The sequence below is a fragment of the Mirounga angustirostris genome, unplaced genomic scaffold (assembly GCF_029215605.1).
Source record: "Mirounga angustirostris isolate CCGP_5_RB_7025 unplaced genomic scaffold, mMirAng1.0.hap1 SCAF_10, whole genome shotgun sequence".
NCBI lineage: Eukaryota > Metazoa > Chordata > Mammalia > Carnivora > Phocidae > Mirounga > Mirounga angustirostris.
In genome coordinates, this window is record NW_026991718.1 from 31,008,293 (window position 1) to 31,022,519 (window position 14,227).

The 14,227-nt window shown below is 38.5% G+C and overlaps 1 protein-coding gene across 6 annotated transcripts in view; it reads right to left on the reverse strand.

Annotated features, from left to right (window-relative positions):
• The window catches only part of DHX57 (DExH-box helicase 57), a 58,549-nt gene that overhangs the window by 27,217 nt on the left and 17,105 nt on the right, over positions 1–14,227 (reverse strand). For all 6 annotated transcript variants that reach the window (XR_010405531.1, XM_045884463.3, XM_064572133.1 and 3 more), the window contains 7 exons: positions 12,873–13,051; positions 11,146–11,267; positions 9,173–9,368; positions 8,486–8,610; positions 5,432–5,565; positions 4,283–4,337; positions 1,987–2,192 (listed from right to left, as the gene is read on the reverse strand). Coding sequence is in view for 5 of the 6 variants with exons in the window: in XM_045884463.3 (XP_045740419.1) it covers positions 1,987–2,192; positions 4,283–4,337; positions 5,432–5,565; positions 8,486–8,610; positions 9,173–9,368; positions 11,146–11,267; positions 12,873–13,051 (1,017 nt within the window). In the remaining variant the exon portion in view is untranslated. The remainder of the gene's footprint in view (positions 1–1,986; positions 2,193–4,282; positions 4,338–5,431; positions 5,566–8,485; positions 8,611–9,172; positions 9,369–11,145; positions 11,268–12,872; positions 13,052–14,227) is intronic.

The following is a 14,227-nucleotide window of genomic DNA, read 5'->3' on the forward strand; positions in this document are numbered from 1 at the left end:
AAACAACTCCATTTTATTGCTAAGGAAACAGGTATGGAGAGGACAAGGAACTTGCTCAAGGAACTCTGAGTGAGTGAGCAAGTTGAGCCCAAGTCTATCTGATGCAAGTCTATGCTCTCAACCTTACTTCTCAGGATGTTGGGAAGGTTAAGTGAAATAATGTTTAGGAGCTATGCATACCTTCCTAAACAGCAGAATGCTAGCTAATACCTTAATTCCTGGATGATTACCATTGCCCATGCAGGACTGGGAATATAGTCTTCAGAGGAAGGAGAAAAAGGAAAACTCACTTGTCTCTTCTCCCATAGAAGCAGTAATAGGGAATTAGAGGCTCTTACTCCTTGGAAGGTAAATACCTTTTTTTCCCCCCCAAAAGGCTAAGAGGGTTGGGGTGGCAGTCCAGGGAAGAGAGCAGGAAGGGCAGCTGAGACCTGTCTCTGGTGTAGGCTTTAGGGAAGAAAGCAGTAGTAGTACCCTTGGGGTTTCTATGTGTTCAGCCCAGCTTATCTGTATAGAAGACTATCTAGGAACAAAGAACAGTTAGGTGAGGTCTGGCACAGAAGGAGGGAGCACCTAACAACATATATAAAAATGCTCAGCACAGGGTGGCCCCACAAAAGATGTTATTTGAAAAGCCCATGAGTAATGCTAAAACTAGTGGATGAAATTTTAAGGATATTATAGGATATTTAAATAGTCTCAAATCTCTCTCCACAAATGACTTATTAACTATAAAGGGAACAAACAGTAACCACACAGGGGAGACACCTAGCCAACATCACCCTAACCAAGTGATCAAAAATAACACCGCCGATAATGGGACAAACCAAAATCCTATGCCTCCTGATATGATGTACCGAGAAGGACTCAAAATTGTTTCTGTGGTTTTCTAACCAAAAATGAAACCCAAAAGGTTAGGTTTTCTAACCTAAATTTAATCCTGGGGAAACATTAGACAAAACCAAATGGAGGGACATTCTACGAAATAACTGGCCCAAACTCCAAAAAATGTCAAGATCTTAAAAGAAAAATACAGGCTGGGGAGTTTTTCCAGATCAAAAGAAACTAAAGACACATAACAACAAATGAAATATGTAATTGTGGGTTGGATTCTGGACTAGAAAAAAATAGCAATAAAGAACATTTTTTAGGGGTGGCTCAGTCATTAAGCATCTGCTTTCAGCTCGGGTCATGATCCCGGGGTCCTGGGATTGAGCCCCACATCGGGCTCCCTGCTCAGTGGGAAGCCTGCTTCTCCCTCTCCCACTCCCCCTGCTTGTGTTCCCTCTCTCGCTGTCTCTCTCTCTGTCAAATAAATAAATAAAATCTTAAAAAAAAAAAAAAAAAGGTGCGGTTAGCCTTTAAAAAAAAACTTTTAGATAATTGGCAAAGTTAGAATATTGACTATGGATCAAATAATAGTATTATATCAGTTAAATATCTTCATTTTGATCATATCTGGTATTTATGCTTTTAAGAAATGCATATTAAAATATTAGGGATTAGGGGACATCATATCTGCAACTTACTCAAAAGGTTCAGGAAAGAAATATATACATGCGCAGAGCAAATAATGATAAAGCAAATGAAGCAAAATATTAATAATTGGTGAATTGGGGTAAAGGATATAGGAGAGTTCATTGTGTAGTCCTGCCAACTTTAATTTTGAATTTGCAATCATATCAAAATAAAAAGTTATAAAATAGTGAAGAATATATTTATATTTCACTATTTCCCAATTTTTCTATAATAAACACATCTTTTATAATAAAAAAACCTGCTGGTAAATACAGTAACAATTACATCTAATATGTGTTGGAACTGCTATTTTTCTTTTTTTTTTTTTGGAACTGCTATTCTTCTAAGTCAAAGGTTGTTCTGATGAATTAAGACAATGCAGCTATGAGACAAGAGCCACATTTTTCTTCTTCTGGATCACTGGTTATCTTTGGCGTAACTGTAATATTCCCCCAGGAAACGCGTTACCTTTATAGCGGGCCAGGAGCTGCTTGAAATCTAACTGTTGATCTGGCACTGCATCTTTGACAGAATCCTGGGGCTGGAGGTGAAGAGAGAGCCTCAGGTCTTCCTCTACTTCTTCAAATGCAGTTCTGCTGCGCCTTGCTTTCAGCTTCTCCTTTGTCATCTGCTTCATGGAGCGCATATATGGGCTCCCGTCCTGTAACACATACCTGAGGAAGGAAGACAAAGGAATGGGTCTGTGTGTATGTGGGTCTGTTGGCGAGAAATGAAAAATTTCACTGATTTATATGCTCATTCTGCAGAACGTTGCTCTGCTTCTGCCCAATTCGCGTGCTACTCTTCCACCGGTCTAGGGTTCTGCTGGCTAGACCCTATTTCTGGGAGGGAACCCCTGGAATGCTTTTGCTTCTGTCTCAAGATCATTCTGGAGGCAGTGAGTCTGAGTTTGAAAGTGAGAGAATAAAGACCAGGAAACTAGTTGAAAGATTAATTTCCCCAGAGATTCACATTCAATGGAAGTGGGATGGGGCCCAGAGAATAACAATTGTAATAAGCTCCCTACGTATGCTTATTGCACACTGAAGTTTGAGAGCCACTGGTTTTAGGTTTTTAGCTTGACAATATCGCACCATTAAATAATCAGAGAATTGGGAGTGGTGCTTATTAGAAATGGAAGAGGCAGGGTGAAGGAGAAAACTTCTGAATTGAATTCAGGTGCCAGACATCAAGGGTATTTTACTTCTGGAACTCAGAGGTCAGGAATGAAGATGATGATCTGGGAATTCTTGGCACAGAGGTGATGTTTGAAATCACGTGAGTCTAACAGAGGGATGAAAGAGTTTAACAGTGAGAAGAAATACTGCAAGGATAAAATCATGGGGAGTCAAAAAGTGGGAAGGTCAAAAAGTGGGAAGAGGAATCAGGGCTTTCAAGGAGAAAAATGTATTCAATGGAAATGGCCATTTTCTGCCCAGTTCTGAAATTACAGACATCTTAATACTCACACTACACTGCAAGCTCCCTGAGGCTTGCAGGATGATGATGATAATAGCTAACTTTTATAAAGCATTTGCTATGCACCAGGATCAGTTCTAGGCCCTTTGCACCTATTAACTCCAAGAATTAATTAATTAATTACTCCTTATAACAACCCTGTGAAGCAGCTGTTAACAATATGACCATTTACATATGATGAAACTGAGTCACAGAGAGATTAAGCTACTTATCAATGTTACAGTTAGTAGGCAGAAGGATTTTCTTTTTTTAAATTATCTATTTAGGGGTGCCTGATGGCTCAGTCGGTTAAGCAACTACTTTCGGCTCAGGTCATGATCCCAGGGTCCTGGGATCTAGCCCCACATCGGGCTCCCTGCTCAGCGGGAAGCCTGTTCTCCCTCTGCCACTCCCCCTGCTTGTGTTCCCTCTCTCACTGTGTCTCTGTCAAAAAAATAAATCTTTAAAAAAAAGTTATCTATTTAAGTAATCTCTATTCCCAACGTGCTCAAACTCACAACCCTAAGATCAAGAGTCACATGCTCCTCCGACTGAGCCAGCCTGATGCCCTTAGTAAGTAGAGGGATTTAAATACTGGCAGTCTATCTGCAGAATTGGTCTTTTTTTTTTCTTTCTTTCTTTCTTTTTTTTTTTTTAAGATATTATTTATTTATTTGACAGAGAGAGAGACAGCAAGAGAGGGAACACAAGCAGGGGGAGTGGGAGAGGGAGAAGCAGGCTTCCTGCTGAGCAGGGAGCCAGATGCAGGGCTCGATCCCAGGACCCTGGGATCATGACCTGAGCCGTAGGCAGATGCTTACCGACTGAGCCACCCAGGCGTCCCTGGTCTTTTTCTTTCTTATTAAATTTTCCACATATTTGGTCCTTCATCATTTTTTTTTTAATAGACTTCATTCTTCAGAGCAGTTTTAGTTCACAGCAATATTGAGCAGAAGGTATAGAGATTTCCCAATACCCCCTGTTACCCACATATGCATAGCCTCCCTCATAATCAATACCCCCCCACCAGAGTGGTATAATTATTATAACTGATGAACCGACAGTGGTACATCATGAACACCCAAAGCCTATAGTTTACATTAGGGTTCCAGTCAGTACTGACAATATATAATATTGTCTGTGAATTGCAAATAATTTGTATAATATTTGCTGAAAGGGGAAAACAAAATGCTCAAGCAGAAAAATTACAGAAAAACGAACACATCTATTAAAATGCTGGCACACTGAGCTAAAATGGTAATTCTTTCAAAGACTTTCAACAAACCTTCATTAATGTCTTCCTTACCTTGTCACAGCAATTGCATCTTCCAGAAAAAACTGATCAACAGGAAATGTGCGGCCTAGAAGAACAAGAAAATAAAAGAGAAAAGCCTCAGAATACCTGTTCAACTATCTTGAAATAAATAGTTGGCATATGTAAAATTCTCTTAAAACAAAGCCTGGCACAATAAGGGATGGTTTGTTCTGTGGTCTTAAAAATATCAAAAAAGAAAAACAAAAGGTTGGGCGCCTGGCTGGCTAAGCTGGTTAAGTGTCTGCCTTCAGCTCAGGTCATGATCCCAAGGTCCTGGGATCAAGCTCTGCATCAGGTTCCCTGCTCCGCAGGAAGCCTGCTTCTCCCTCTCCCACTCCCCCTACTTGTGTTCCCTCTCTTGCTGTCTCTCTCTCTGTCAAATAAATAAATAAAATCTTACAAAAAAAAAAAAAAAAGAAAACCAAAAGCTTCTGATGATTGAAATTAGAAGGGATATAGATTCCAGCTTGTAAAAAAACCCAGAAGTGCATAGGTGGAGAGATGCTCGTTTATAACACTTTTTTTTTAAACCTCTCTTTTTTTTTAAACCTGTTACACTTTTCTCACCCTCCCCTTCTCTGCCTCAGGGAACTTTGAACCATTCAACAACTAGAAGAAATAGTGCGATTATTCGTCAAAATTGTCCCCAGATCATTCCTTTGGCAACAAATCGCAGACAGATAGAGCAAAGCCCAAGGTGATAAATTAATCCCACAATGAGATTGTGAAAACACCAGAAGACATAGACTATTCAACTTCACTTTCTCCCAGAGTAGACCAACACCCAGAAAGTTAGCTGCATCCAGCAATGAACCAATATGCTTATACACAGAGACAACTTCCCTCTTTATGACAGATTACCATTATTAACTCACACTTTGATGTTAAACACAATGGAATGCTAGAAATCCTAATAACCTAGACTTTTTAAAAGAGCACATATAAAACTGAAATCTCTTAGCAAATGGATATGTTACTTCTTTATTTATTTCATTATATGGTCATAATTTTATTTGTTATAAACGAATCACTTCTCCAGAAAAGATATAAATACCTGTTATTTTATATCTCAAATGAACTTTAAAAATAATTATATTTGCTTATCAGAACAATGCATATTTAAGGATGCATTTTAATCACCTGGTATAGTAATAACTGGGCAGGAACTGAAATATTCTGAAAAGAGCTCAGCATTTAAAGTTGCACTCATTAGAATAACTTGAAGAGTTGGTCTCTGCAACACAATGTCCTTCAAGACTAGCAGCAAGAAGTCACTAAAGGAAATAAAAGAAACACCTGAAGATCAAACAAATTCAGTACATAAAAATGAATTTACTTTTGATGTATTTTTTTAAAGATTCTATTTATTAATATTAATAAATATTATTTATTTATTTATTTATTTTTCATCTAGGGCAGGCCTAGCTGAAAAGGTATCTTTGAGTAAAGACTTGAAGGAAGTGAGGGAGCTACCGTGAATGTGTGGGAGAATCCCATAACTGGCAGATTTTTTTTTTTTTAAAGATTTTATTTTATTTATTTATTTGACAGAGATAGGCAGTGAGAGAGGGAACACAAGCAGGGGGAGTGGGAGAGGGAGAAGCAGGCTTCCCACTGAGCAGGGAGCCCGATGCAGGGCTCGATCCCAGGACCCTGGGATCACAACCTGAGCCGAAGGCAGATGCTTAATGACTGAGCCACCCAGGCGCCCCAACTGGCAGATTAATAACATGTGCAAAGGACCCGAGGTACATACTTCAAGGACAGCAAGGAGGACAATGTGGCTAGAGCGACTGAATAAGGGGAGAGCAGCAGGAGATGAGCAGTGGTGATGCAGATCATGTCACGTAGGGCCTAACTTGTTGGTGAGGACTTTAATAAGTCATCAGAGGATGATGAGCAGAAAAATGGCATAGTAAGATTTATATTTGAATAGAACTGTTGGTCTGCTCTATTGAGACTAGATTGCAAGGGGATGGGCTGAAGCAGGGAGACCAGTGAGGATACTGCTTTTCTATAGCACATATTATTCTACAACTTGGGTTTTTTCACTACATCTTAGAGATGTTTTCATGTCAGTATCTAAAGCTCTACTTTATTCCTTTTATCTGTCTCACGTTATTCCATAGAATGGGTGATTCTGTAGTAGTTAACCACTTTTTGGTTGATGGACATTTAAGTAGTTTCCATTGTTTTACTATTATAAACAATGCAGTCATGAAAATCTTTGTATATTCTTCATTATGTACATGTAGATATCAAGAAGTAGAATTACCAAATGCAATGATAGATCCTGTTAGTATTTTGATTGGTACTACACTGACTTTAGTTTATTTGGGGGATATCTTTTTAATTTTAAGTCTTCACATCTAGGATCATGACACATCTTTTTATGAGATTTATAGTTTTTTTTTTTACATAAGTCTTACATTCATTGCTCAAAATACATGAAAAGTTGATCCCAGGGTCCTGGGATTGAGTTCCGTGGCAGGCTCCCTGCTCAATAGGGAGCCTGCTTCTCCCTCTGCCTGCCGCTCCCCCTGCTTGTGTGCTCTCTCTCTGACAAATAAATAAAATCTTAAAAAAAAAAAGGGGGGGGGGACTGGGTGGCTCAGTCGGTTAAGCGTCTGCCTTCAGCTCAGGTTATGATCCCAGGGTCCTGGGATCAAGTTCTGAGTTAGGCTCCCTGCTCAGGGGGGAGTCTGTTTCTTCCTCTGCCTGCCCCTCCCCCTGCTTCTCCTCTCTCTCTCTCTCTCTCTCTCTCTCTCTCTCTCTCTCTGTGTCAAATAAATAAATAAAACCTTTAAAAAAATTAAAGTTTACTATTGTTGTGTTCTAGGAATTATTTCTTTTTATTTTGATCTATTCTTTTTATATGCAAGTCTGCTTTTCTTTAGTTTCTAATTACTTCATACTTCCTATTTACTAGTGCATCAATGTATTTATTTCTTTGAACAGATAGTCTTCTCGTCATATGTCTTCCCTGTTCAGAGTTTAAAAACTTTTTATCAGCAATAGTTGGAGACTCTTTTCATGTTTGTTTTTTTCCTTTTTAAAATTTTGCTATTAGCTATTTTCTGCTTCTCTGTCAGTCTGCCAACTTTAGACTTTGTTCTCAAAATATTTATAATAGTATAGTCCTTTTTGGGAAAGGCTCAAATTTTTTACAGGATTGTCTTTTTTTTCCCCATTAGTTTTTTGTTGTCGTCGTTGTTCTAGAAAATGATCCACAAACTATGACAAACTATGATTAATGCCATCTATTTACTTGGTCCTTCCTTTTAAAATATTGAAGATTTTGATTTTATATCCCAACCTTTAATGACTTCTAATTCCATTAAAATAAATTCTAAATGTTTTATTGTCCAGGGTATACAAGGCCCTGGAAGATCTGGCTCCTGCCTTTTCTACCTGCCACTTTTCCCCTTGTTTATTACAACCAGCTGCACAGGCCTTCCTCCACTTTCTGGGCTCATGATGCCCTTTCCCACTGCAGTCTGCGAATGCTGGCCTTGCCTCCACCTGTCACATGGGATGCCTTCTCATACTTCAGATTTTAATTTAATCATCATCTCTTGAGAGATATCAGCTCTGACCATCTCATGGATCCCTCTCCCCAGAACACAGCATCCTATTTATTCCTTCAGAGTACTTACTCCAATTCGTAAGTCTTTATTTATTTGTTCATTATTTGTTTTTCCTACCAGACCATGAGAAAAAGGAGAACTACATATGCTTATTTCCTATAGTATCCCCAGCAATTAACAGATCATGTGGCACTTAAGACAGTCTCAATAAATGTATGAATGGCTGTCAGGACTGAATGACTGACCAAATGAACAAAGAAGGAAGCACATACTGACCCATCTATCAACTACAGCACTGGTTACACCTGTTATTCCTACTAAGTACAGTGCCCAGCTCAGCATGAAGCCCAGGAGGGTGTTAAATATCTCCTGGTAGAAGATGTCCATCTAACAGGATGACTCTTCTAGTGATGAACATGTGCCCTCCTAGCATTCTGAGTATTCTAGACCCCATAGATCAGGAAAGCAGTTCCTCTTCTCTAACTTGGGCCTTCTCTGTGGCCTTCCTCTCTAGCTCTATGAAACTGAACTGGAAACAGAACAAAATTATTTCAGCCATGCCTTCATTTTATGTGTGTGGCTATTTTTTAGAAACTCTTTAGTTTACCTTTCTTCTGTCCTCTCATGAACTTCATCAACAATGATATGGGTGACTCCTTGGAGAGCTGTGTCTCCTTCCAGCCTTCTCAGCAGCACGCCTGTGGTGCAGTATAACAGTCTGGTGGCTGAGGACTTACACAGAAAAGGGCACAGAAAGCATTCATGGAATTTTTGCAAAAAGGAAACACTTTCAAAGCCAATATGGCAAAGCCATTTTGAACGGATAGGGACAAAGAATCTTGAAAATATCAGCAGTTGCATTTAATATGAAACCACACTAAATGCATAGTTTCTTGCTGGCAACAACAGTAAAAGCTTTTCTACTTCATATCAAAATTTTAAGTGTAAGACTCATAAAAAGCATTAAAAAATTATTATAAAACATAAAAACAACAGCGAGTGATGAACTCAATTCTGCATTTGTCCATTCCTTATTTGGTTAAATGGATTAAGTCCCAGGTTTAAGAGTAAAACAGCACTTACTAGATCATTTCTGCCAATGAAGAATAAAAGGTCTTTATAGAGGAAATGAAGTATACCCAAATAAGAATTCTTATACCAAAATATTTCTAAAAGGTCTTCAGCCGTACTGAAGTATGCATCCCAACTTGCCCATGAGTCGCTAGAATCCAAGAACTCTTTATACTTGAAAAACAAAATTTCTATTACCAGGAAATAAGCAGAGTATACAAACCTTGACACTTTCTAGCCGGATCTGGTACCCCACAGTCAGACCCACTCTTTCTGTCCTTTCTTTAGCAACACGTTCAGCAACAGATATTGCTGAGATTCGTCGGGGTTGGGTACAGATGATGTTAGCCACTTTCTCAGGTGGTCCATTCAGAGAATCATCCAGAATAAACTGAGGAATCTGTGTAGTTTTCCCACATCTGTATGTCAAAACAAATAAGTCCTAAAATGAGAGTTTTCAAGTGCTAGTTACCAAAAAAAAGGAACCATGTGCAATGAGGGAAGTGAGAAAGCCAATTATAATAAAACTTGTTCAGCTTCCTTTATCTTCTAAACTGACCTACTGACTTGTTACCTATAGCTCATAACTGCTAGGAATTTGCACTTGGAGTAACAGGACACTCATATAATAGTTTAGTATCATTTATAAAATTGGGACAATTGAGCAGACATTAGATCAAGTTCTGTAAATACCTCTAGGAATATGAACTCTGTATTTGAATCCTAAAGAAATGGGAGTATTCTTTTATGATTTTATGTATTATCTTACTGATTTGGCTATAAGTGGACTGAGGTGAAAAAGATAAGAAACTGGAAGATCTCCAATTACTACTGTATCAGTGAGTCTGGGCACAAATATAATTATTAGGTTGAATAACTTTGAATATAGAACTAAATTAAGCCTAGAACCTGTCCTTGTTAAATAAGTTTGGATAACATATGAAAAGTGTGAAACAGGAAAGATAATATGCCCTAAGTTGTTCTTAAAAGAACAAATAAAAGCTGTAAGGAAATCAGAATAAATTTAGAAGAGGAAAATGTCCAAGTTAAATGTTCTGGAGGGGTGCCTGAGTGGCTCAGCTGGTTAAACAGCTGGCTCTTGATTTCAGCTCAGGTCATGATCTCAGGGTCCTGGGATTAAGGCCCCCCATCGGGCTCCATGCTCAGTGGGGAGGCATCAGCTTGCGAATTCTCTCTCACTCTCCCTCTGCCCCTCCCCCAGCTTGCATGCACACATGTGCTCTCTCTCTCTCAAATAAATCTTTTTTTTTTTTTTTTTTTAAGATTTTACTTATTTATTTGTCAGAGAGAGAGCACACAAGCAGGGGGAGCAGCAGGCTGAGGGAGAAGCAGGCTCATGACCTGAGCCAAAGGCAGATGTTTGACTGAGCCACCCAGGTGTCCCAATCTTTTAAAATAAATAAATAAATTTATGTATGTTCTGGAACTATCCTTTACATAAAAAAATGGGCCTGTTAAAAGCATTCAGTAAGGGGCACCTGGGTGGTGTAGTCAGTTAAGTGTCTGACTCTTGGTTTCAGTTCAGGTACTTATCTCAGGATTGTGAGATTGAGCCCCATGTTGGGCTCTGGGTTTAAGATGTTCTCTCCTCCCCCTCTGCCCCTCCTACTGTGTGCTCACATGCTTTCTCTCTCTCAAATAAATATTTTTTAAAAAAAAGTCTTACCAAAAAAAAGTATTCAGTTAGACCTTTTGCCTTAAAATTGTCTCAAGGCAGGGGCCCCTGGGTGGCTCAGTCATTAAGCATCTGCCTTCGGCTCAGGTCATGGTCCCAGGGTCCTGGGATCGAGCCCCACATCGGGCTCCCTGCTCGGCAGGAAGCCTGCTTCTCCCTCCCTCTCCCACTCCTCCTGCTTGTGTTCCCTCTCTCACTGTGTCTCTCTCTGTCAAATAAATAAAATCTTTAAAAAAAACTGTCTCATGGCAGAGGAGTACAATGTCTGTAAATTCCTGGATGGATTTCTGAGTTTGTTTTTGTTTTTTTTTTTTGTAATTTAGGTCTGTTGGCTGCAGATACACAATATTATGTTCTGTGAAATATTATTTTGTATCTGACCAGAAAAACCACAAATAATAACAGCTACTAGTTTTTTACAAGTAGAACTGGTTATGGTAACCAGGGTACATACCATATTCATGGATGAAAGCTGCATTACAAATAAATTGCATTCTTACCCAGTCATACCACTTATAACAAGCACTTGGTGCTCACTCAACAACTTAAGAATGGTTTCTCTTTCTTCCCAAGCAGGGAGTGATTGTCTTTCTTGCAGAATTGACTGGAACTGTCTGGAAGCCTAATAACATAAAAGATAAGGTATCAGTTAGGTACTTTCAATCATCTTTCACAAAGCTCTGAGTGTTGAATCCGATAGCTTGAACCACCCTTTCTGCTCTTTCTTTAACAATTTGCTCAGAGACAGAAATTGTAGATTTGTTAGGATTGGATGCTGATGACTTCAGTCAGGAGGCTGCTCAGAGAATCAGCCAGAACAAGCTGTGAAATCTTTATGGTTTTCCTACATCTGAATAAACTGCAAGATCTTATGAGAGAAATGAGCCGTCCTGCTTAGCACCATCTAGCTCTTCCTAGCAGGAGTCTCTGCATCAGCATTATCCAACAGAACTTTCCACGTTAATGGAAATGTTTTTTAGCATTGACCAATGTAACAACCTCTGGCTACATATGGCTAGTAAGTACTTAAAATGTGGCCAGTGCTACTGAGGAACTGAATTTTAATTTTATTTAAGTTTAATTAAATGTAAATAGCCACATGTGGCTAGGGGCTACCACATTGGACAGTGTAGTTCTATACCGTATCAGATTTTTACTAAAGTCAGTAACAGTAAGAGCACTCATGAAAGGGTTCTTTTTGGCCAGGCATTACATATATGTAACTCAGTCCGACATCCAATGGCCAATAAACATTGTAGTATATGCTAAAACTAAGGAGGTATTTTTTGGGTTTTTTTTTTTTAGAAAAGTATCCAAGGTACATTTCTTATTTTTTTTTATTATGTTAGTCACCATACATTACATCATTAGTTTTTGATGTAGTATTCCATGATTCATTGTTAAAGATGTATTTTTGAATAAGAAATTTATACTAACACATCATTTTTCTGCATATTATTTTATCATATAAATTTATTACCTCTGAACACAAACTGATCAAATTGAATGTGGAATTTTTTGTTCCTACCGTCTTACTATTTAATTATGGTGTCAATTTCTATTCACTTTGACATTCTACAGGTATTGCACTCTAATATGCGATAGTGTTATACTGTGTCAAAAATCAGAATCTGAACTTCACAATTAGAAGAGCTGTTAGACACATCCCTAATCCAATCCCCAAAATGGTTATGCAACCTTTTGTTCTACACCCAACTCTGCCCTAAATGTTCACTCATAGGTTCTTTTAAAATAATCTTCTTGTGAATGGGATAAAAACAGCATGGACTTTAGGAACAGAGAATTAACTTGAATCCCTGTTGCCACCTACTAGCTATGTGACCTTGGGTAAGTTATTTATCCTGTGATTCTCTGATATGGGGTAAGGGTCCCTCCTTATCCTTCTCCTTTCTACACTATTTTTTTCTAATGTAAATCAGTTTTAATTTTCATTTCACTTATCAGATTGTCTAGCAGAGTACGAAAGCCACATGATTCTGAGAATATTTGATATATATGCACGTGTTTCATTTTCACCAGCCATTGGATTTTCCAAAACTATCTACAACATGCACCCAAGTTTGCTGTGGCATGCAGAAAATTTGACCACTCAGAGTTAAAGAGAACCAAAAGTAAACTAGGGAAGGTAGCCCAGGCTTCCTAATTCCTAACCCGTTCACCTGTACATTAGGGAGGCAATGCTAGCCATTCTCTCAGAATACCCTACCTGTTTTATTCGGAACTGCTTGCAGATTTTAGCATTTTCAGCATGTACTGATTTTGCCTGCCAGTCATATCTTTTGGAAATCTTTTTCTTAAGGTTCACATAGCTTTCATTCTCCACTATAACTGGTGCAGGACCTTCATCCTCATCTGTCTCCTCCTCAGGTTCTGATTCTTTTTCAACTTGAAGGGGATAAAAGGAAACATTTTCAATATGGAGCCCTTTCTTTAGCAAAGGGGGAAAATCACTATCTAATAAAGTAACAACAACAACAAAATCGTAAGATGGAGAAAAAGTTAAAAGCTTGAATAAAGCAGGTTAATTCATTTCAAACAACTACTTCTACTGCTAAAGAACTTAAAATACATCTTCAAATAAACTTTCATCAAGTACAAGTGGCTATTGCTAAACCAAATTAAAAACAAGGAAGAAAAAAATCATGGCACGCCTTGTTAATTCCATAGACTCTTTACATTCAAGGAATTAACTGAAAGTTTCAACTATTTGCAAGTGTTCCTAAAATCTCATGACATAAAACCACCCAGATATCTATCAAATGATAAATCAATAAACAAAATACGGCACGTTCATATAATGGAATATTATTCAGCAATAAAATGAAGTATTGATACATCCTACAATATGAATGAACCTTGAAAACATGATGCGAAGTGAAAGAAGCCAATCACAAAAGCCACATATTGTATGATTCCATTTCTATAAAGTGTACAGAATAGGCAAATGCATAGAGACGGAATGTAGATTCACGGTTGTCAGGGGTTGAGGGAAGGGAGAAATAAGGACTCACCGCTACTAAGTATGGGGTTTCTTTTAGGGTTGATAAAAATGTTCTGGAATTAGATAGCGGTCACGGTTGCATAAATCTGTGAATATACTAAAAACCCACTGAACTGTACACTTTAAAATTAAGGGTGAATTTTATGGTATGTAAATTTTATCTCAATAAAGCTGTTACTTAAAAAAGTCCAGGCCAGGGCGCCTGAGTGGCTCAGTCATTAAGCGTCTGCCTTCGGCTCAGGTCATGATCCCAGGGTCCTGGGATCGAGCCCCGCATCAGGCTCCCTGCTCTGCGGGAAGCCTGCCTCTCCCTCTCCCACTGCCTTTGCTTGTGGTCCCTCTTTTGTTGTGTCTTTCTCTGTCAAATAAATAAATAAAATCTTTAAAAAAAAAAAAAAAGTCCAGGCCACACAATTTGTCATTTCTCAAGGAATATATTTGAATCCCACACGTTAGAAACTGCTGTTTGGGAGCAAGTGGCTAGTGAGTGAACCTACCCAAACGTCCACCGGGATATTCCCCATCTCAATGCAATTTCATTGTTCTCTACTTATTGATGT